The following is a 23,733-nucleotide window of genomic DNA, read 5'->3' as shown; positions in this document are numbered from 1 at the left end:
ACCTGCAGACATTCTCAAAGAAGGGCTACATCAGAAAGGAGGAAAACATTGATTATACTTGGAACACGTTAATGAGAGGCGATTCCTCCCCACTTCCTAAAGGTTGGGATTATTTGTAGAGAAATACATCCATCTATGTAAGTTAGAGAAATACATCCATCTATGTAAGAGAAATACATCCTTCTATGTAAGTTAGGCTGACTAACCCCACTGTTATCCTTGCAGCTCTGAGCAGCAATTTTTAAGTATTGTAGGACTAGGATGGAGAAAAGACTAGAAGGTCAACAGTCAGGGCTGACAGCCTGAGCTTCTGTATTGTCTCTTGCTCTGGTGGCCACACAGCAGGACTATGTGATGTTCTGGGGTGGGGGTGCTGCCGAAGACAGGGCATGACTTTCCAGACACTACAATTTCCTAGGTGGAGCTTCAGAGGCTGGCTTTTAAAGAGAAGAAAAAAATTCCTCGCTGCCAGTTTGGTTTGGGAAACAGAAGAGACACTTTGGCAGTTCCAGGCATGTGGGTGAGGCCTATATGGAGGCTGGGGCCTTGGATGCTGCCAACAGCCCCTCCCAGCAACAGCTGGCTGCCCTAGTTTTCTCTCTCTCACTTTAACCCTTTGGAAAAGTGTCATTCCCCGTTCTTCTGGACTGCCAGGGATTCAGAGGTCAGGGACAACTTTGGCCAAAAACAAAAGAGAAAAGGCTTTTCTCTCTTGCAGAAGGAGGGAAGGTGGCAGTGAGGACCAAAAAAAAGGCAGCTGTGCCCAGCAGGCCCACCTCTGGAGGGAGTATAGGGCTGACCTGACAAAGAGGAGAAAGAGCATGAGCATTGTTGACAATCTTGGGAGGCCAGCACAAGAAACTATTTTGCAAATCACCTATAGACGTTCCCTCTGGGAACTTTTTCCAAAGATCAAACTTCAGAAAGTTAGGTATTGTATAGTAAGTGTGTATACGAAAAGCATTTTTAAGAGCCGAGGGTGTAGCCCAGCGCCTTGTGCATGCTAGATAAGTGCTATCACTGAGCTTGCAAAGCATTTGTCTTTGAGACAGGGTCTGTAGCTCTGACTGACCAGAAATTTGCTCTGTAGACCAGGCTTGCCTGAAACTCACACAGACCCTCCTGCCTCGACTTCCCAAATATCCCAAATTCAAGGATTAAAAGTGTGTGTGTGTGTGTGTGTGTGTGTGTGTGTGTGTGTGTGTGTGACACTACACCCAGCTGGAAAACACTTTTTAAAGGAAAAATATGTACTCTGTCTTTACCCATTTTTTTTTTTTTTGGTTTTTCAAGGCAGGGTTTCTCTGTGCAGCCCTGGCTGTCCTGGAACTCACTCTGTAGACCAGGCTGGCCTTGAACTCAGAGATTTGCCTGCCTCTACCTCCTGAGTGCTGGGATTAAAGGCATGCGCCACCACGCCCAGCTTCTTTACCCATTTTTAATATTTTGATTTCAATATATTTGTATTCTTTAAGAATCCTGTAAGGCTATAGACTATATTCCGATCATATCTCCTCCCCATTCTTCTCCCTAACTCCTCCAAGATCTACCCTTTTCTGTTGTGTGAGACAAGTTCATTATGTAGCCTGACTGACCTTGAACCATCTTGCCACAGCATTTCAAGTGCTGGGATAACGGGTGAAGGGCTCTAGCAGTCTTGGGCTTGGCTAACATACTGGCAAGCCTAGCCCTCCCCCTCCCCCTGTCCTCCTTCCCTCTCCCTTGTAAACCATAAATTATACCCTAAAGCTAGGTCGATTCCTTTATTTAAACACCTTCTTATGCCCAACTCATCCCTGAGGCTGGCTACCCAAAGTCCAGCAATTAAAAGCCCCTTTGGCTCACCTACTTAACATGCCCAATCAAAATATACCACTACATCATAACTCATTATAACATAGACCTCCTTTTATTTCTCCTCTTAAAAATTACACCTGCAAAAATTTCACCTCTTAAAAATGACCTGCAAAGTCAATTGCTCCTGTTTTCTGCCTGAGTCAGAAAGCAGCCACCTTAACTTTTCTTCCCTGCTCAATAAAGGGTCACTTTGTGAAAATAGGGGTTCGGGTATGATCTGCACCTACTCCAGGATTCGGGGTAAAGCCCTCACTGTATGCAGGTCCCTTTAATAGGCAGGTGGCACCATGCCTAGCATCTCTCCCCTTTCTTGAAAGAACCAATAGAAAGAGATCATAGCATCACTATTGGCTAGAGCAAATGCTATTCAGGCTTCCTGGGAGCTTCATTCCTGCCGTCAGGCAGTTCCAAAGAGTGCTCTACTAAATGAGCCACAGAATTAGAGCCACCAACCCTATGCTTTGTTGTGTTTACATATAGTCTGGTTTCTCCTCTCCTGGACACATGACGGACCCTACTTCCTTGTCTTAATAAGTACAGTTTCTTTTATATGAGCATCGATTATTGTGTAGCAGTTTCCTCCTTGATTGAAACATTTCATCCTGCAGGGAAACTCCTTAAGAAAGGAAAGCAAACAACCCAAAAGAACTTTAGGAAGTCCCTAAAACTGACCAGATTCACTAGGTCGCTTCCTTCCAAGAGTAAACAGTGAAGAGCTGCCGAGAGTTACTCTCAGTGGAATCGAACTACAAAGAAGACTGAGATCAGCTTAACTGCCTAGAAGGAACAGATAGACAAGCCTAGCTCCTGGAAGAGGTTCAGACAAACTGCGACTTGGAAAGGACACCCTCCAACCTGTCGAGTTGCCGGCAGGTTTCCAACTTTTATGAGCTGTCACAATGCTGGGGTAGGATTTGGTGATGCAGCTGTCGTTGAGTTATTTCTGCTCCTATAAGTTATAAGTAACCCCTCACCCATATTCCCATAAGTGACACCAATCAAACTCATAGGTTCACCAAGTTGGACTTTGGTGATAGCTGAACTTTGGTGTGTTGTGGGCTCCCTATCTGGGTTGAGTAGACCTGTTTGTGTTGCATCTACCCAGGAAGTCTGTCACACATCAACACAGGGCAGCTGTGTGGAAACATTTAAAAAGAATGCTTAATTCTACCAGTTTCCCTTTCCCTGTGGCTTGGAATGTTGAAGCTTTGTATTTTGGTAACCATGCTTGAGTTTGAGTAGTTATGAGGAAGTACCACACTGACTCCTCTAATAAGCCTTCATTGACTATATACCATAAGCAAGAAATACACTACAGTAAGATGGTGAGTTTTACAGTAAGATGGGCTGTTTGTCACTGCAGCAGAATGTGTCCCATCCTGTCTGCTACATACAGTTTTGCTTAGCAGAACCTATGGTACCTAGTTAACATTTCCCAAAGTGATAACTAGCCAGTGGTTGAGGGGAGTGCCACCCCTTTACATGGCTCCAGCAATTAACCTGAATAGGGTGGTGAGGGAATGAAGAAATGACAGACACATGGAGAAGCCTCAATACCCCAAAGCTCGGCATATTTAGTATAGAGAGTTGAACAGAGAGGCAGGTTATTGGATACAGCTGAAGAGGTAGAATTTGCAGTATACAGATGGATCAAGGGAACAGATATAGCTAATGTCAGTAGGGGCAGACTTTGTAGGGGAGCAGTCTTAGGCTGTAAATTTTGAGTGGTGGAAGAGGCTATGGTGGACATTTTATGCACACACTGCCAACATTCACACTCAGACCCCCCGAGGAAGGCCTTGCCATCCCTCTGAGCCTCACTTGGGGAGGGCTTTGCCACTCCTGTGGGTCTGAGGGCCAGCCTTGGGGTCCTTGACATGGCTGTGCTAGTGTCAATAGCACATGTTCACTAAGAACTTCATCCACACCGGACAGGCTTTAATGTATTCATAATGAGAAAGGTTCACTTTCTGATCTCCCAAGAGTTTATAAAGGCTACCATTCAGGCATCTCTGGGTCTACTCAGCAATAAGTAGCTCCCATATTCCCAGAATTCTTTTGGAGTAGGTATGTCTGCAAAACTCTGTCTCCCAGGAGACTATTTTAGTGTGGATATTTGTTCAAAAATTCATCCAAATAAATACTCATTTAAAACTGGCCACCTAACCTAGGCAGAACTAGAGCAAAGCTTTGAGGCTATTCCAAATGAAAGGACATTACTCTCAAGGCAACACCTCATTCCTCAGGAACCTAGGCTGTGTGTCTGCTGTGGCCTTCCATGGCTACCCAAACACAGAGACCTGCCCAAGGGAACTCTAGTGGTCTTTACTCAGTCTCCATGGCCACAATGCGTCGTTGAGCAAATAACATTTCTGACTTCATCAGATTCGCACGTTTGGAAAGGAAGACATTCAAAGAACCAGTTTGCTCTGAAACATTCAAGTCAATGAACAGGCTTAGAGTTATGAGCACTGTGACAAGTCAAATGAAGACAAGTCAAGATTTAGGAATCTAATTTTCTACCACTAGGAAAATGGCTACTTTAAAAACAAATAGTTCACAGTTGTTGACATTTCAACAGAGTATTTTTTTTTTAACTTTTTAAAAATTTGTGTCTGGTTCTGGAGATGAAACACAGGGTCTTATATATGCTAGGCGAGTCTACCACTAGGCCACACTCCTAGACCAGAATGGCTTTGTTTGTATTTTTTGACATGGTCTCATGTAGCTGGCCAAGATGGCTATACCACTGAGTATTCCACTGAACTTCTGATCTTGCTGCTTCTGCCTTCCCAGTACAGGGAGTGCTTAGTCCTATGCTACCATGTCTGGTTTATGCAGTGCTGGGGATCAAACCAAACCCAAGGTTTGTGCATGGTAGGCATGGCTCAGCCCCCAAAGAGTATATTTTAAATAATAGCATTTTATCAGTTATAGATACCCTGATTTTCAATAATGGTATTGATAAGAGAATAGCTTCATTCTTAGGTAACACACACTAAGTACTTAAGGGGAGAGTCATGATATTTGAATTTAAACTAATACAATAGGGAGAGAGAGAGTTCCAGTAATCCTCTTGTCCCCATCCCCTCAACAATAGTGGGATTATAGGCAGGATCATTTATTGTGCCCAGCATTTCACACGAGTTCTGAGGATCAGAGCTCAGGTCCTCATGCCTCCACAGCAAGTACTCTTAGCCACTCAGCCATCTATGGCTCCAGCCCCCAAAGTAACCTCTGTCTAAAAGCATACATGCAGAATTGAGCGGCACAGGCTGCCCTGCGACCTCTCGGTGACCGCCTCCCAGGCCTGTCACAGTTGGGCTCAGGCTCCTTTGGCAAGCCACCATGTTACAGAGCGGGGAGAAGAACCTTCAGGGCTCCTGGGTAGAACTGCACTTCAGCAATGGGAATTGGGAGCAGCATTCCAGCCTCCGTCTCTATTTATAATGGTGACATGGAAAAAATACTGCTGGATGCCCAGCATGAATCTGGATGAAGTAGCTGCAAGAGTTCTCACTGTGACAGCCCACCTCACTCCCAGACACCACAAGATACCAACAGAGCTGAAATAGACACCCACAGCTTTGGCGAGAAAAACATCACTCTGAGGAAGATTATATTGAGAGAAGAGAATCTGAAAGTATCTTGAAGAAAAACTCAGATTGGATATGGGATTGGTCAAGTTGGCAGAAATCCAAGGAGTTGCTTTTTAAACACCCGAAGCGCACAGCTACTCTCAGCATGAGAAACACAAGCGTTATGAAGAAAGGGGGCATTTTCTCAGCAGACTTTCTGAAGGTTTTCCTTCCATCTCTGTTACTGTCTCATCTGCTGGCCAGTGGCTTGGGGATCTACATTGGAAGGCGCCTGACAACTTCCACTGGCACCTTCTGATGAAGATTTGGATCTGACTTCTGCTCACACAGTGAGGATTCATGTCTGAGCTGTGACAGCTAATTGAAGAGCTAGCATGATCCTTGGGTGTTTGCACTATGTGTGTTTATTTGTTCTGTATATGCGGTGTTCCTGATTTGGTGAGACAGAATAGACTCTTATCATGACCTGTAATTATACCTATGGGATCAATTAATAAGCATGTCAGACTGATGCCTATTGTAGCATTTACTAGTAAATTTCTTTGAATATTAGATACAAATAGTATAAATAATTTTAATATAGTAGCAATGGTGTATTTAAAAATTATCTGTAGGGGTGGGTGGGTGAAAAAATGATCTGTAATCATAACCCAGTTAAGACACTTTACACTTCAAAAGAATGAGTGATATTAAAATCATTAAAGTGTTCCCCCACCCACCCCAAAAAACCCATACATGCTCAAGAGCCAGTGAGATGGCTCAGCAGGTAAAAATGCTCACCACCAAGCCTGACCATGGACATTCAACCTCTAGGACCCACAAGGTTGAAGGAGAGAACAGACTTTCACAGCTATCCTCTGATCTCCACCCATGGCACGCCACGGGCATGAGAGGGCCTCTACAATGCGCAGTTTTAAAAGTTAAACCAAAACAAGTGCATATTTCAGACCAGCAGCTTTCACATTTTAAACTATAACACCACCAATAAATAAAAATTGTAGCAACATATACACACAGATACACACAATTTGAAAAAGCACATGCAAAAATTACAGATTACACAACACAGTGTTGATCTTGGATTTGGGGGTTTTTGTATGGTTGTGTGCTGAGGATAGAACACAGGACCTTGTACATGCTATACAGTATCACTGAGCTACATCTTTAAACCCTTCATGCCTTGTATTTGCTTTTAAAGATTTATTTCTAATTGTGCGTGTGTGTGCACGCACACTAGAAACCATTGTAATCCCAGCAACTGGGAGGCTGAGTAGGATCATGTTAGAGAGTTAAAGGCCAGCTATAGAGTGAGAACCTGTCACACACAAACACACACAAAGAATTATGAAATTATCAAAGAATAAAAATAATCGTATTTTTAAAAAAGTATTGTTGCCATTGACATCTTGGCCTACCCTAATCTGTGTGGGTTTTGAAAACTCACCTCTCTATAGACAAAGAAAGAAACTCAGTACATGAAGACTGTACATTTATTTCCAGGACTTAGACAAATGCAGCTGTCACTGCTCACAGTGTGGAGGCTTACCAAGCATCTGCTTTGCAGACACATGGCCTGTTTATTGGCCTGATCACCTGATGGTCCATTAGGAACCTGCACCTTTTGCGTTCAGCTCAGGCTGGTTCTACTGCCAACAATGGGAGGGTGCCTGGCTAGTTTTTTGTTTTCTTCAGTCATGAGTATAGAAGCCAGGGCCTCTCCCATTTTAGGCAAGCACTAAAAAACTGACCCACACCCCCAGCCCAGGAGACAACATTTAAAAGGCAACCTGCCAACAGTTACCCTCATGGCCAGGGCCTAAAGAGCTGCGGATTCTGAAGCTGACAAAACATCAACCTCTGCTCTTTTCCCCATGACAATGAGAAAAGCTGGTGTGTCAGGGGCTCTGGGTGGGACTTGACATCACACACTGCACACTCGGAGCCCCCTGAACCTTCACATGAATGCTGGTAGACCTTTGCCCTTGGGAATACGGTGGGAATACCCTGGAAAGTCTGAGTCCCCTCCACGGGTCCCTGCTGCTTTCTTCTCTCTTGGCTGGTAGTCTCCATTCCAGCAGCTCACAATAATTTCCATCCCTAATGGAATCATCTCAGCTGGAGATGCTCTGCCCTGCTAACAAAGCATGTTGTGGGAACAGATACTCTTCCCACAAAAAGAGATACTAAGAAAAGAGGATTGTGTGCTTCCTTGGACATTCACAATACATTGGAAACTCACAATAGTATTTGAAAGACTCTGAAAAGGCTTAGAGAAAGTGCGTTAACTTTAACGTTAGCGTTTTATAAATGTGGTCCACAAACACACACCTTAATATAATTCTGACAGTGCCTATACTGAGGGATCAATTGTGGCATAAAAGAAATGAAACTTTGTTTTAAATGCCTCTTAACGCACACCTCAGACCTCAGCAACAACCGCCTGCCTTGGACCTAAGTCTTTTTCCCATGCCCTTTCTCTAATGCCCCGTCCACCTTCCTGAACCTTGTTGTCCCCAAGCCCCTGGGGATAAAGGGAGGGAGACATATCATGTTAGAAAAGACAGGGATTTGGTTTATGGGCTACTGACACAGAAGGGCTGACATAGTTCTTAGTAGTTAGCCAGTTGAGTCCTAATATAATTTAGGCCCGTGGGCCTTGTTGCCTGGAAGTAGAAGTGTACCCTCCAGGAACTTCCATTTCTCATCTACCCTCCAAAAGGGCCCATATTCATTCTTCTCTTTTTCAATGGATGCCCATGTGAGAAAAGCAGAAATGTATACCCACTCCAGTGGCATTTCCCAGAGCTCTCCGCCTAGAGCCATCTTCGGTGACAGTTTCTTCCACCCTCAGCAAGAACTTTAACTACCAATCCCATTCCTATTCCCTCTCCAGTCACTACAGACACTCCTCAGGGCAGCCAAGCAAACCTTCCCCCTTTTGGCCAAAGTGGTTTGGGTCACTTCAGTGTGGCAGTCAGTCCCTCTGCAGGCCCAACACCACATACTGGGCCAGGCTGAGCAAGAGGCAAGAGGTGAAGAGAAACGTGGCTTTGTAGCAGAAGACCATCACTGCATGGGACCGAAAGCTGTCATTCAACGAAACGTTGACCAGCTCCCAGGTGGTATTGGCTATCTCCTCCACAGGGACCCTTGGGGCCAGCAGCTTGGACAGGAGGCTGCTGAACCTGCTCACAGTGGTGGCCACTGGCTCTGGACTCGGGCCAGGACTGGACGTGGTAAAGTTCAGCTCATCGGGGTCCACACAGAGGCCATCAGAGGAGCGCTCAAAGACCACCCGGCTGAGGTCCTGGCCGGCCACAGAGCCTGGGGAGGCGCACGCCACATCAGCCACACGCCCGGAGCCCTCCATCCAATCCCGCAGCCACTCCAGCTGGCAGTCGCAGCGCCAAGGATTGCGGAAAAGGAAGAGGCGGCCCAGGAAGAAACCTGGCTGGAAAGCAGCCCAGGAGAGCACGGTGAGCTGGTTGCCATTGAGATGCAGGGCCAGGAGGCCCGAGAGGTTCTGGAAGGCGCCTTCCTCGACAAAGGCGATGCTGTTGCGATCCAGGTAGAGCAGCTCGAGCTCGGCCAGGTCAGAGAACCAGGCGCGTGCCACGCTTGCCAGCGCGTTGCCGCCCAGATTGAGGGTGCGCAGGCGGCGAAGGCCGCGGAAGGCGGCGGCGGGCAGCGCGGCCAGCAGGTTGTCGTTGAGCAGCAGGTCCTCCAGGGCGCCACAGTCGCCGAAGGCCCCGGCGTGCACCGCGCGCACGCGGTTGGCCTGCAGGCTGAGCGAGCGCAGACGGCGCATGCCCAGCAGCGAGCCCGAGGCCACGGCTTCGATGCGGCTGCGCTCGAAGTGCGCGTGCGTCAGGTTGGCGAGGCCCCGGAGCGCACCGGGCACCCGGCGGAAGAGGTTGTCGATGGCCGTGAGCTCGCGCAGGGCCGGCAGCTCGGCCAGGAGACGCTCGGGGACGCTGAAGAGGCGGCAGGCCGCCAGGTCCAGGCGGCGGAGGCGGCCCAGCGCCGCGAAGGTCCGCACGTGCAGATAGCGCAGCTCGCCGTTGTGCGCCAGGCGCAGCTCGGCCAGCCGCGGCAGCCCCTTGAAGGCGCCGGGCGTGATGAAGGACAGGTTGTTGTGGCGCAGCGACAGGCGGCGCAAGGATGGCAGCGTGCCAAAGGCCCGCTCGCCCAGGATGCGCAGGCCATTCCGGTCCAGATCGATGGAGGCCGCCTCGCACGGAAACTCCTGGGGTACCCGCTGGAGGCCCGCACGGTCACAGCGCACAGAGCAGCCCCGCTCCACGGTGCTGCAGATGCAGGCCGCAGGGCAGGCCCGCAGACAGGCCTCGGTGGCCCCGGTGCAGGGCAGACTGAAGACCACCGCTAGAGAGGAGAGGGGCCAGAAGAAAAGACAGAGAACAATCAGTAGTCAAAGGTCACCCCGGTAGCCGGATGCCGACCCTCCACTGAGCCCCGCGGCCATCAAATGGCCCCTTTCCATCTGCTTACCAACACAGGTTTCCCCACCCGCAGTGTCCTCCCCTTTGCTTTCTAATGACCTTAATCACCAGACTCTTGCTACATCCCACTTCGCTCTAAGCTTCCATATGATACAGAGAACACTGTACGCTTTCAGAGTATGACTAGTGTGTTAGAAGCATGGCTGGTGTCCGGACAGACCACACCAGATCAAAGCAGTTCCACGTGGTAGAGGCTTATTGTGGGGGGAGAGGGCAAAGGTGGCAGCGAAGAAGAGGGAGGAAGAGAGAGAGAGAGAGAAGTCAGAGGGGTCTGCCTTTTATTTGGATTGTGATGTAGCCCTAGCGGCTTGCAGGTAAAGGTGGGAGGTGAGCCAAGTGGATTCTGGGAGTGTGTGGCGGTTGCCATGGCTACGATTGTGTAGGTCACTGTCGCCTAGGTGTGGTGTCACTGGGTTTGGTGCTGATCCTGATACCAACAACTAGGTTTGTTGATTGTGTGGGTAGGGGACACTCTGAGGGTGTCACTATAAGCACATCAAGGCCTGTGCTCCCCAGTGCAGTAGCCAATAGCCACATGTGCCCCAGACCATTAGAAATGTGTCCAGCCAAATTGAGTACTACAAGTATACAGAGGATGCCAAAAAGTTAAATAGTTCATCAATGATTTTGTATGGGTTACATATTGAAATGGTAGCTTTAGATGAGACATATTAATGTCAAATGAGGCTACTTAGGAAATGTATTTGTAAATGGAGCATGTGATACATTTCAATTCGAGTCACTGGCCCACCATAAGAATTCAATTTTTGACCCACAGTGAGTCAGTTAAGCCCCCATGATAAAGGAAGAATTAGCAAAGGATGGGGACGTCAGGAGTTGGAAAAGCCTATTATTGCCTTTCTTAGTTGTACTGGCTAGTTTTGTGTCGACTTGACACAGCTGGAGTTATCACAGAAAAAGGAGCTTCAGTTGGGGAAATGCCCCCATGAGATCCAGCTGTGGAGCATTTTCTCAATTAGTGATCAAGAGGGAAGGTCCCCTAGTGGGTGGGACCATCTCTGGGCTGGTAGTCTTGGGTTCTATAAGAGAGCAGGCTGAGCAAGCCAGGGGAAGCAAGCCAGTAAAGAACACCCCGCTGGGCGTGGTGGCGCACCCCTTTAATCCCAGCACTTGGGAGGCAGAGGCAGGCGGATTTCTGAGTTCGAGGCCAGCCTGGTCTACAAAGTGAGTTTCAGGACAGCCAGAGCTATACAGAGAAACCCTGTCTCAAAAAACCAAAAAAAAAAAAAAAAAAAGAAGAAGAAGAAGAAGAACATCCCTCCATGGCTTCTGCATCAGCTCCTGCTCCCTGACCTGCTTGAGTTCCAGTCCTGATTTCCTTGGTGATGAACAGCAGTATGGAGTTGTAAGCTGAATAAACCCTTTCCTCCTCAACTTGCTTCTTGGTCATGATGTTTGTGCAGGAATAGAAACCCTGACTAAGACATTAGTCTTTAACAGTCACTTAAAATTTAAATATTAAGGATAATCTCCAATCCCAGTGGTGGCAGAAATGAAAACTGAAACATACAGAATAAACTCTCAGATGAGTTTCAGCTGGAAGGAAAAGAGGAAGAATGTTATTGTGGGAGGGCCAGGTTACATGCAGACAGCAAAAAGCAGACATTTTACTCTGGTGGTTTGAGTGGTATGGGGCCTAGTGAGTTTTTTGCTAGTAACCAAGATGAATGGCTGGCGAGTCACCCTGTAGGATTTCTTGTTATCTTGTGATAAGGGACAAGCACATGCCATACATTGTCTATAAGGACAAAGGGACTCTTGGCAGCTTATCAGGCTATGACTTAAGGGCATGAGAACCTTGTTTTCCTTGTCCTCATGAGGATCCCTCTCTGGCCCACCCCCACCACCCACCATCTTATTTTACTTAATTTTATGCCTGTGTATGTGTATGTATATGCAGAGATCAGAGGACAACTTACAGGAATCAGTTTTCTTCTTCTATCATATGAGGCCCCCAGGATCAAACTCAGATCAAACGTGGTCACAGATGCACTTACCTCTTGGGCCACCTCACCAGCACTATATGGCCTCTCATGTTTCAAGGTCAGCATATATTGAATTCACTTGTCACTGACCTACATCTTTAAAGAAGTGATTATGGACACTATAGAGTTAAGTTCCATTCACCAGCCCTTACTCTCTAGAACTGTTTTACATCATACTGGGAAAGACAAATGCTTACAAATTTCATTCTGAAAATTCAAGTGAAAGATTGAATAAAGTCATCAAAAATCTCCCCTCTTCCAGTATGACTGCCACTGACAGCAAACAGGATAGTGTGGCCTGCTTCCTTGTGCAAGGCGGTGGTCCCAAGCCTAGCCTGAGGCTGGGAATGGAGCTTGGATGGTAGAGTGCTTGGTTAGCATACACAAATCCCTGGGTTCCATCTGGAGCCCTGCGGAAACCAAGTGTGTGCTGCAAGCCTGGAATCCCAGTGCTCAGGAAGGAAGGCAGGAGAATCTGATTCTAGGTCATCTTCAGCTACATAGTGAGCTCAAGGCCAGCCAAGGATACTTAAGACCCTGGAGGGGAGGGGAGGGGAGAGGAAGGCAGCACTGACAGATGGACCATTTTCATTTTCCAACCAAGTGATTTCCGACAGTGTTCAGTTTCACAGTTTGTAAAGAAAGGGATGCCCAGGAATAAATTGACCAATTTCTAGCAACCTTCCCCCGTTCCTGTCATTTGGTCCTTTCTGTCACATACACTGTACCTTGGCTCTCAGTCCCTGTGCAACTTGAAGGCATAGACAACACAGGAGTGTGCTTGAGGTGCTTGCTGCTGCCTCTGAGGGCTTGCTCAGCAGTTCATCTGTTGGGGACTCTCCATGGTTTCTCAGATGCTCCCAAGGGAATTTGGCACTTTCAGACTTGTCTTTGAGTGTTCAACTGAAAATGGGCTACTTCATTATTCTGCTGTTGAGGAAGCTTGATATAGCTTCTCCTTCTCCTAAACACTGTGAGATAGACATCACGCTACCAACAACATTCTTGGAACTTATACTGTTAGACTGGCTGTGAATAAGATCTCTTGTTGATTGAGATATACCCTGCTAAAGAGACAGGGTCAAAAATACCTTAACTCCAGACCTCTGTACAACAGAGCAGTAACCTGTTCTCATCAACCCTTCCAACTAGGTCAAGTTGAAGTATCACGTTTCCTTACCAGCAGCCCTTCATTCTCCTCTCTTCTTTCTAATTAAGAAAAGTACACTCTCAATCATATGACTCATGTTTCTCCTGCTGAACAGCCAACATTGTTCCAAGCACACAGTATGGCTCAATACATGTTTGCAGAAGTAAATGGAATTGATGCCTTCCTTTATGAACTGCTTGCCAAAGAATGTCGTTTGTTTTGAGAACTCTTTATAAACAACTCAGGATTATAAGAGAGTAGCTCACACCTGCCTGTAACTCCAGCTCTATCAACTTCTATTGTTATTATATTATTACCTATAATATATAATATGGATGATCACAACTGGTGTGTATAATTCAAGAGATCAAAAAGAGAAGTGGATGCTCACAGCCAGCTATTGGATGGAACACAGGGTCCCCAATGGAGGAGCTAGAGAAAGTACCCAAGGAACTGAAGGGGGCTGCAACCCTGTAGGTGGAACAACAATATGAACTAACCAGTACCCCCAGCTTGTGTCTCTAGCTGCATATGTAGCAGAAGATGACCTAATTGGCCATCATTGGGAAGAGAGGCCCCTTGGTCTTGCAAACTTTATATGAACCAGTACAAGGGATTGTCAGGGACAAGAAGTGGTAATGGGTGGGTAGGGGAGCAGGGGTGGGGGGAGGGTATAGGGCACTTTTGGGGTAGCATCTAAAATGTAAATAAAGAAAATATCTAATAAAAAATAAGAGAATTACAAAAAAAAAGTTTTTAAGACACATAGCATGAAGCTTTCCATTGTATTTTGCTTCTCTTCACCCGGCCTCCCCCAAGACAGTGCTTTCTATGTAGCCTGGCTATCCTGGAAATCAATTGGTAGCCCAGGCTGGCCTTGAACTCAGAGATCTGCCTGCCTTTGCCTCCCAAGTGCTGTGATTAAAAGCATTCACCACCATGCCCAGCAACTGTATATTCCTTTTTACAATTAAATATTTGAACCATGTTGTTATGGTTTAAATCTAAAAATATGTCTCAAAACCTCATCCAGCAAAAGCTCAGTTGCTGGCTAATGAGGTTTTTGATCAGTGATTGGATCTTGAGAGATGCTTCATAGCTGAGTGGACTGTTAAGAAATGGGAAGAAGCCAGGCAGTGGTGGCACACACCTTTGGTCACAGAACTTGGGAGGCAGAGTTTGTGAGTTTGAGGCCAACCTGTTCTATACAGAGTGAGTTCCAGGACAGCCATAGCTACACAGCAAAACCCTGTCTCAAAAAAAAGTGGGAAGAGGCAGAGCACTGATAAAGAGTCTTTGATGCTGTCTCAATGATGATGATCTGTCTCACTTTGCTTCTGATGGCCATGCTTGTGATGGGAAGCAGCCTCTGCTCCACCAAACCCATCTAACACCCTTGCTGCTTCACCACAGGCCCAGAGACATAGAAGGGGTGTGAACTGATGCCTCTGAAGCTATGACCCACATAATGCATGTGAGTTTTGTGCCCAAATAGGACCCTCTACAGCTGGAAGTACAGGCAGTTGTTAGCCACCTGATGTGGGTTCTGGAAACCAAACGTGGGTCCTCTGGAAGAAGAATACTTGCTTTTACCACTGAGCCAGGCATTTTTTTAAACCAGGGTGAAAAAGGGACACTTACCTTTATCATGTAGCTGTATAATCTATTTCAAAAAGTAGATTACAGTTTATTTTAAATTTCTACAAAGCATTGAATACATCACCATCAGAGACCTATTTTTGGTCTCTGAGACTGATAACCATTTGAAACAGTAATTTACTGTATTAGTAAGCAAAACAAATGAAATCAAGTCAATTCTCAAAACAGACAACAAAACTCCAATGTTAGCTTACCAGGTATGAAAACTTAGGTATGTGATTAGTAAACCAGAAAAGCAGGCTGTCAAGCAAAATATTTAAAATATGATAATAACATATTGTGGTCAGTCATGCTTGCCATCATAGCAGACTATCTTCCATACATGAATATTTCTGCTGATAGCTACAATATGCCCATACTTATTGCTACAAGGAGACTACAAAGAAAGATCTATTGGGGGCTGGAGAGATGACTCAGCAGTTAAGAGCACTGTCTGCTCTTCCAGAGGTCCTGAGTTCAAGTCCCACCACCCACATGGTGATTCATAACTACCCACAATGAGATCTGATGCCCTCTTCTGGTGTGTCTGAAGAGAGCAATGGTGTACTCATATACATAAAATAAATAAATAAATTTGTTAAAAAGAGAAAGTTCTATTTATGGGCATTGCTAAACAGGACTTCACATTGGAGTTACATGAGAGCTTTAATCCCTCACAAACCCAAACTAATTGCATCAAGATCTTCAGAGATAGGACCAGGCACTGGTACTTGTAAAGCTCTAAGGGACTAATTCCAATATGCATCCAAAGTAAGAAACCAAGAACCAACTTTATAATAATGGGATTTCATCTGTAGGAATGGATGGAGAGATATTACAAGATATAATCGAGTGACTACTGGGTGGCTAGCAGTTCCAAGCTGAAGTATACAATCAAAGGTGTTCTAAACAGGAGTAACAAACACCTGAACAGGAGTGTCCATAGCAGTATACCATCTAAAAGATAGAAACAACAAATACCCATCAGCAGATGAGTGCATGAACAAATGCAACATATCCACTCAAGTGTACATGCATGCACTGTGTGCATGTGTGTGTGGAGGACAAATTGTGAATGTCTTCCTCGGTCAGCACTGTATTGAGATGGTTTCTTGCTGAATCTGGAGCTTTCCCATTGGGTTAGATTGGCTAGTCAGCAAAGCCCAGAGGGCCTCCTGTCTTTGCATCCTCAGCCCTGGGATTACAGGCTATAATCTTTCAGCTCCTGCTTTTTATGCAGGTGCTAGGACTTGAACTTGGGTCCTCATGCTTGTGTATCAAGCAGTTTACTAGCTGAGCTACCTCTTCAGCCCTTCTTTTTAGAGTTCCTGTATTTCTTTTGAAAGTCCTGTCCCCATGCTTGCATTCATTAGACCCATCTTTCCCTGTGAATTCTTTTTTTTTTTTGTTTTTTGTTTTTGGTTTTTGGTTTTCTTCGAGACAGGGTTTCTCTGTGTAGCCCTAGCTGTCCTGGAACTCACTCTGTAGACCAGGCTGGCCTCGAACTCAGAAATCCACCTGCCTCTGCCTCCTGAGTACTGGGATTAAAGGCGTGCGCCACCACGCCCAGCCCTGTGAATTCTTATAACAGATTTATAATAAGTTTAGTAATCCTAGTTTGAAGCTAGACAACAAGCTATCAGAAGGTAATGAAAAACAGTGGAAAGGGTAGATGCATCTTGAAATGCACAGAACCTTCCTTTGTCTCAACTTGATTGCTTAACAGACAAGTGATTGTTTAAAACAAAAATAGCATGGAATAACATACATGAGTGAAAAATATGACACGGTAGCATAAAGAGTGAAAAGAAACATGAATTAACATTCTACTCAGATCAATGTAAGACTGTATCAGTGTGGTAGCCTGGATCTGTGGAGAGGCTGAGCCAGCTAGTCCTCTGACCTGGGTGGAGACCTAACATTCCGAGCTGCCATAACTTAAAAGGGTTAATCCAGTTGAGCTGGTTAATCACCTGATCACCTGGCCAAGAGACTACCTCTCAGGAAGACAAGCTCACCTTAAACCATACTAAAAAGATAGAAGAAATAATTGTCCCTTTAATGATTAGATAGATGGATGGATGGATAGATAGATAGATAGATAGATAGATAGATAGATAGATAGATAGATAGATAGATAGATAGATAATATACTTTTCCTTCCCAGAATTCACACCCTATAAGGCCAGCAGCTTACAAGGCTAGCCAAAGCCATGCAGCTTCTTCTCTGGTCTGCCTGCTTTTCTGAATTACTCAGAAAAGTGTAGCTTTTTCTTTTCTTCCTTCTACGTCCACTCTAAGCCTGTATTTTTTTTTAATACTTTGGGCTCATTTGCAGCTTACCAGCTTTGGGTTTTTTTTTTTCTTCCAAAATCTAATAAAATTGTCCTCAAGATTTCTTCAGAGTCTGTTCTCAATTTTTTTTTAAAGATAGTCTCACTATACAGCCCTAGCTGGTCTGGAACTCTATAGAGCAGGTTGGCCTCAAACTCACCAAGATCCACCTGCCTCTGCCTTCTAAGTGCTGGGATTAAAAATGTATGCCACCATGCCCAGCCAAATAATTTTTATTTTTATTTTTTTTACTTATTCACTTTACATCCTGCTCACTGCCCTGTGCCTGGTCACCCCTCCCATCATAGTCCTTTCCCCATCCTCCCTCCCCTTCTCCTCTGAGCAGATTTGGGTCCCCTGGGTATCCCCTCCTCCCTGGCACTTAAAATCTCTGTGAGGCTAGGTGCTTCCTCTCCCACTGAGGTCAGACAAGGCTGCCCAGCTAGAAGAACATATCCCACATATAGGCAACAACTTTTGGGATAGCCCCCACTCCAGTTGGTCAGGACCCACATGAAGACCAACCTGCACATCTGCTATCTATGTATGGGGAAGACTAGGTCCAGCCTGGGTATGTTCTTTGGTTGGTGGTTCAGACTCTGAGAGCCCCAAGGGTCCAAGTTAGTTGACTCTGTTGGTCTTTCTGTGGAGTTCCTGTCCCCTTAGGGACTCGCAATCCTTCCTCCTACTCTTCCATAAGAGTCCCCAAGCTCCATCCATTGTTTGACTATCTGAGTCAGCTGCTAGGTGGAGCCTCTCAGAGGACAACTTGCTCCTGTATGGTTCAGGAGTCTGATGGAGGTGGAGGAAAGGTGGTGGGAGGATCGCCAAATACTTTTACTAACAAGACTAAGAACCCTGGAAGGGTGCCCCAAGTTCCCTTGTAACATTTATCAACCCAAACTTCCCAAATTTATGGTAACAATATTAATTCAAGGTAGACCAGGACAAATTGGACCTGCATATTGTAAGCCCCAGAAAATAAAAAGAATCTCAAGCCCTACCTCACATCATGCACAATGAGCAGAATGCCATAAAGAGTGAATATAGGAAATAGTTTAGGAACTACAGCAACACAGGTCACATGGGTGACATGAACACGTATAATGCCACTCAATTTATATGGGCTCCTTTTCCTCTCCTAAGAACCAACTTCTTAAAACTTTGAAACACTATTTCACTTGTAGATCAGGCTGGCCTTGAACTCATGATCCCCTTGCTTCAGTCTCTGAAGTACTGAAATTACAACAAATGTATGCCATCATGCCTAGCTGTAATAATCAAGTTTAATAAGTGTTTGTTCATAGAATCATAAGATTATCTCTTTGACTCTGACAGCCTTTCACCTAAGCATTATTCTCCTGGTCTTAATAGAAGGTGGGATTTCTGGAGGTAGGGCTAAATGGTGCTAATTTTTGTTTATCTTTCCACTAAGCTTGATTCTTCCAGACCACTCACAATCTGAGCTCCTGTGTCTAACTATGATATGAACGAACTGCACTTTCCGACCTTTTGAGGGCCCTCCTGGCATTCATTGCCCACAGCTCTATGGCAGCTGTTACCAAGCACAGTTTCTAAGAAAACATGCCCCACTCAAAATCCCATGGGTTTCTGCTGCCTCCTCCCAGGCACAGCTATTTGCACCATGGGTGAAGACTTTGATGTAAGCAAATCTAATTGGATTCATTCCTTCTCCATGAAAATGAAATAAGACATAAGGCACTGGCCAGCAAGCTCTTGTGTGTGAGGCCTGTCTAGCTTTGGGGCTGAGGTTTGTTTTAAAACCACATGTGATCTGGATGTTCTGATGCAAGCCTGGGATCCCAGCACTTGGTGGGTGAAGGCAAGAGAATGAAGAGTTCAAGGCCGTCACTGGCTAAATAACAACTGTGAGATCAGCTTGAGCTACTATATGATATCCTGTCTTAATAAACAAACCCCAAAACTATCAAACAGCAGCATGTGATGCAAAGCTGTGGAGAAGCAGAAGCCAAGGGCAGTCTGCAGAAGCCAGAGGACTGTCCCTCTATTGAGAATGTCATAACAAAGTGTCCTAAACCGGGTACATTGCTTGTAAACAAACATTTCTTGTGTTTCTGCAGATCTGGGAAGGTCCAAATCAAAGCAGATTCGGTGGCTTATGAGGGCTGGCTTCCTGTATCACAGACAGCCATTTTCTCTCTTTGTCTTCATGACAGAAGAACTCTCTAGCACACGGTGCGCATTTTAAATCCCAGCAATAGTGAGGCAGAAGCAGGCCAGTGAGTTCTGGCGCCAGCCAGAGATACATACATAGGAAGACCATGTCTCAAAACAATAACAACAACCCCGGGCTTGAGAGCTCCTCCTTTGTGACCTATTGCCTCCCAGAAGGCCCTGCCTCCCTCCTCCTCCTAGCCCACTGGGAAATTGCTTTCAGTTGTGATTTAGGAATGCAACTCAGACATTCAATCCATTCAAGTGCCGAGAGAGCAGTAGATCCGAGTTCCCACAAAGCCCGCCATAACTTCCTATGTTACATCCCTGTTCCCTTTTCAGAAATCCATTCAAATCATCTGCATGAATAAATGGATTTCTGTTCTTTACAACGAAACAGTCTGTGACTATAGTAAACATTTGACAGCCGAGAGGACGCCTTTAAACTACTTGTCCTACATTCACCTAGAAGCCAGTACTCTCCTTCCTAACTTTCTCTCGCAATTCCGGCTCAAAGTAAATGACCTAGATTTGTCAAGCAGCCAGCCAACAAGATTTGGAAACAGAAGGAGGCTTCAGGCAGAAATCATTTTCTGGACAGAATGGCAGGACATTTGACTTCCAGATTTACACACTGGTGAGAGGGAAAAAAATTTGCATGATGGAATTGCTGACACCCACCTCCTAACAAGCCTCCTATATGCAGATGCATGCACTAAATAGCTGGAGTTGCCCACCTCCTGATATAGGTATTTTGCCTGTCAGTGAGGCTTCCAATCAAGAATGCTGGGATCATGTAATAAGCTTCTGCAGCTTAGAATAGGTCCTATAGTTTGCAGCCATTTCTCTCTCTCTCTCTCTCTCTCTCTCTCTCTCTCTCTCTCTCTCTCTGTGTGTGTGTGTGTGTGTGTGTGTGTGTATACACAGGTATGTGCCACAGTATGCATATGGAGGTCAGATGACAACTTGGGGGAGTTAGTTCTCTTCTTGTACTAAGTGGATCCTAAGGATTGAACTCACATGGTCAGGCTTGGAGGCCAACACCTTTATCCACTGAGCCATCTGACCAGTCCTGGTAAGAGTCTTAAGCAGCAGCCTAACACAGATGTTATAGTTTAGCTTTGATATGTCTTTCCAAAGGCCCATGTACTAAAGCTTGGTCCAAAACCTTTGGAACCATTAGAAGGAGGAACCTTTAAGAAATCAAGCTTACAGCCAGGCATGGTGGCGCACGCCTTCAATCCCAGCACTTGGAAGGCAGAGGCAGGCGGATTTCTGAGTTCAAGGCCAGCCTGGTCTACAGAGTGAGTTCCAGAACAGCCAGGACTATACAGAGAAACCCTGTCTCAAAAAAAAAAAAAAAAAAAAAGGAAAAAAGAAAAGAAAAAAGAAATCAAGGGCTGGTGGTGAGAGCACCCAACTGCTCTTCCGAAGGTCCAGAGTTCAAATCCTAGCAACCACATGATGGCTCATAACCATCCATAACAAGATCTAACGCCCTCTTCTGGAGTGTCTGAAGATGGCTACAGTGTATTTACATATAATAAATAAATAAATAAATAAATAAATAAATAAATAAATAAGAAATCAAGCTTACTGAAGTAGGTCTTTGGAGGGAGGGGTGTCTTTGAAGGGCTTATTGGCATCTCAGGCCCAGCCTTTCTCTCCCCGTTATTACCAAGTGTTGTGAAGTTGAGCGGTCTTCTGCCTCCACCACCCACCATGACATACTGTGCTGTTTTGAGCCTAAAGTAACAGAGCCAAGTAAGCATGGATGGAAACCTGTGAAATGATGAGTCTAAATAAACCTTTCCTCCTTCTAAGCTGTATACCTTGGATCTTTGGTCCAGAAATGGAAAGCTAACACAACCAGCCCGCTTCATTTCTGTAGTCTGGGCCTTGTGGTCCCTCCTCTTTCCCCCAGAAGAACTGTGAACACTGCATCTTGCCCAGAAAAATGCCCTGAATTCAGAACCAAAAGGAGCCATCCTTGACAGAAAATCTGTAAGAGTGAATTGAGAAGTCCGGACAGTTCTGACTTCTCCATGGTCACGTGGTTTCTCTCAAAATCAGCAGTGGCAATTTCAGCAACAAATCTCCTTGGCTGGCCTGAGCTGAGGTCCAGGGGAAACCTTGGCCAGAAGAGCCTATTTGCCCAGTTAAAAATCAAGATTAGTTTGTGAGAATAGAAAGTCAATTCATCTGTCAGTTGCTTAGCAATGTCTCCTCTCAAGGCAGTATTTTGGGGATGGGTCCATCTGGAAATCAGGGAAGGGTTTCGTGCTTCCCCCTTCCGTCTAAGGAATAGGAAAGGGAAGACAAGAAATGCTCAGGAAGGGCCTGGCATATTCAGAAGTGAGCATTTCTGAAACAGTCCATGCTCAAATCCTCTCCCTGAGGACATGCCTTTCTGTCCCACTTCTCTCAGACAGAGCCCCGGAGACTCTTCCCAGGCTAACTCTCACCCCTACCTTCTTATTCCGTTCCCTTCTTTCTTTCTTTTTTTACATTTTTATTTTTTCCTTCTCTCATACAACACATCCCAACTGCAGCTTCCCCTCCCTCCACTCCTCCCAGTTCTCTCCTTTCCCTCCCCACCCCCCCCCGAAAAGTACAGGCCTCCCAGAGATATCAACCGGACAGGACATAACAAGATGCAATAATACTAATCACAAACCTTCATTTCAAGGCTGGGTGAAGCAACCCAGTAGGGAGGAAAGGGTCCCAAGCACATGCAAAAGAGTCCGAGACAGCCCCATTGCCACTGTTAGGAGTCTCACAAAAGCCCAAGTCAAACAAGGACAGCGCGTATGCAGAGAGCTACTGCAGACCCATGCGGGCTCTGCAACTGCCTCTTGGTCTCTGAGTCCTCGAGCTGCTTTCTGCTTTTTAAGCCTCAGACAGAATATCCCGGTCACTCAGTTCCCCTGCCTGGGTTATATGGGTAGCTATGAGGAACAGGTGTACTGTACTGCTTGGGACAGCTGTGAAAGCAGTAGGCCAAGCCAGAAGTGGACTCCACTAGCCACTTGTCACAGGATTAAAGCTTATCAAGGGACAAATCCCTCAAAGCCAACTGGAAATATGTCCCAGAATAGGAAGCAAAACACCAGGTGTTCTCTTTAGATTAAATATCGCCTAGAATATCATGTGCTTGGTCCCCTGCCGGTGACACTATTGGGAAGTGATGGGACCTTTTAGAGACAGGACCTAGTGAAAGGCAGTCAGGTCACTGGGCATGTGCCATTGTGAAGGGATGCTAGGTCTTCAGCGTGCGCATGCGCACGCACACGCGCATCCCCGTCTCCAGGCTGCTGTGAAATAAGGAGCTTCACACTGTGTTTTCCTCGCCATGGTATTCTGCCTCACCTCAAGCCCCAGAACAAGACAGCCAGCTCATCACAGGCTGAAGTCTGAAGGTATGAGACAAATCGTCTCTCTCCTCCTTAGCAAGTTATTTAGCTCAGACATTTCTGCCACAGCAATGGAAAGCTGATTGACACATCGGGTGTCAGAATATTGAAGCTATTACTATGGAGTACTATGCAAAGGATCCAGGATGGTCAAGCCAAGGCTGCACATTAGAGTTCCATGGAGAACTCACAGTGCCCAAGCCAGTTGTAACACAGATGGGCTCCAGCATACATCTGCTTTTCTATTGCTTATTTATCTGCATCGTTGTCTATGCTGGGCATGGAACCCAAAGTCTTGTGCATTCCAGGAAAGCACTCTGCCTCTTAGATGCTCCATCCACAGCCCTTGTTTTGTTGTTCTTTGCTTGCTTTTGTGTGTGTGCGTGGGGTTTGGTTTCTTGTTTTGTTTTTCAGACAAGGTCTTGTTATGTAGTTCAGGTTGACCTGGAACTCAGTGTAACCCACACTAGCCTCGAATTTGTGACCCTCCAGTCTCTACCTGCCAAGTACTGGGATTACAGGCATGTACCACTGTGCCTTGCCAGGACCTTGATAGTTTTAAGGTTCCACAGGTGAGGCCGGGGTCATAGTTTAGTCTATAAAGTGCTGTAAAGGACCTGAGTCCCACCCCCAGAACCCACACAAAGAAGAGAGAGTACTGCAGGAGTGTAATCGTAAAACTAGGAAGGCTGATCCCTGGGCCTCCCTGCTAGCCAGACTATTGTCTGGCTGGCAAATGGCAGGTGGGTGAGAGACTCTGTGTCAAAAAGTAAGGACAGCTCCAGAGGATGACACCCAAGATCAAGGTTGTCCTTTGGCATGCACACACACACACACACACACACACACACACACACACACACACACCAAATACAGCTCCACAGGTGATTCCAATGTAAAGCTTAAAACAAGAGTATGGACCAAGTTTGTCAAAATGGGCTCCATCTTTGTTGTGCAAAATGTGGCAAACTAGATGTTGGGATGCATACCTGTAATCCTAGCTCTCAGAGGGCTGAAGCA

The 23,733-nt window shown here is 45.9% G+C and overlaps 1 protein-coding gene and 1 pseudogene across 1 annotated transcript; one reads left to right on the top strand and one right to left on the bottom strand.

Moving 5' to 3' along the window:
- Nucleotides 1-5,205: 5,205 nt before the first annotated feature.
- Nucleotides 5,206-5,793, top strand: LOC110314222 (annotated as a pseudogene).
- A 2,637-nt stretch (nucleotides 5,794-8,430) lies between these two features.
- Nyx (nyctalopin) lies at nucleotides 8,431-20,446 on the bottom strand. The gene is made up of 3 exons (XM_021188159.1): nucleotides 20,321-20,446; nucleotides 19,407-19,497; nucleotides 8,431-9,839 (listed from the first exon to the last, which is right to left on the bottom strand). Exons 1-3 carry the CDS (start codon nucleotides 20,444-20,446, stop codon nucleotides 8,431-8,433), a joined length of 1,626 nt encoding a protein of 541 aa, XP_021043818.1.
- Nucleotides 20,447-23,733: the final 3,287 nt, after the last annotated feature.

This window comes from Mus pahari, chromosome X (assembly GCF_900095145.1).
Source record: "Mus pahari chromosome X, PAHARI_EIJ_v1.1, whole genome shotgun sequence".
NCBI lineage: Eukaryota > Metazoa > Chordata > Mammalia > Rodentia > Muridae > Mus > Mus pahari.
Note: the sequence above shows the minus strand (reverse complement) of the source record. Positions and strands in the feature narration are given on the sequence as shown.

What these genes read in the sequence shown, in the direction of transcription:
- Nyx (XM_021188159.1), bottom strand. Translation starts at nt 20,446, where the DNA reads ATGGGCCTTTGGAAAGACATATCAAAGCTAAACTATAACATCTGTGTT. An exon ending in TGGCCTCCAAGCCTGACCAT is followed by an intron (nt 19,498 to 20,320) that starts GTGAGTTCAATC and finishes CCAGTGGGCTAG; the next exon opens with GAGGAGGAGGGAGGCAGGGC. An exon ending in TGTTATTGTTTTGAGACATG is followed by an intron (nt 9,840 to 19,406) that starts GTCTTCCTATGT and finishes TCTCCTCTCTAG; the next exon opens with CGGTGGTCTTCAGTCTGCCC.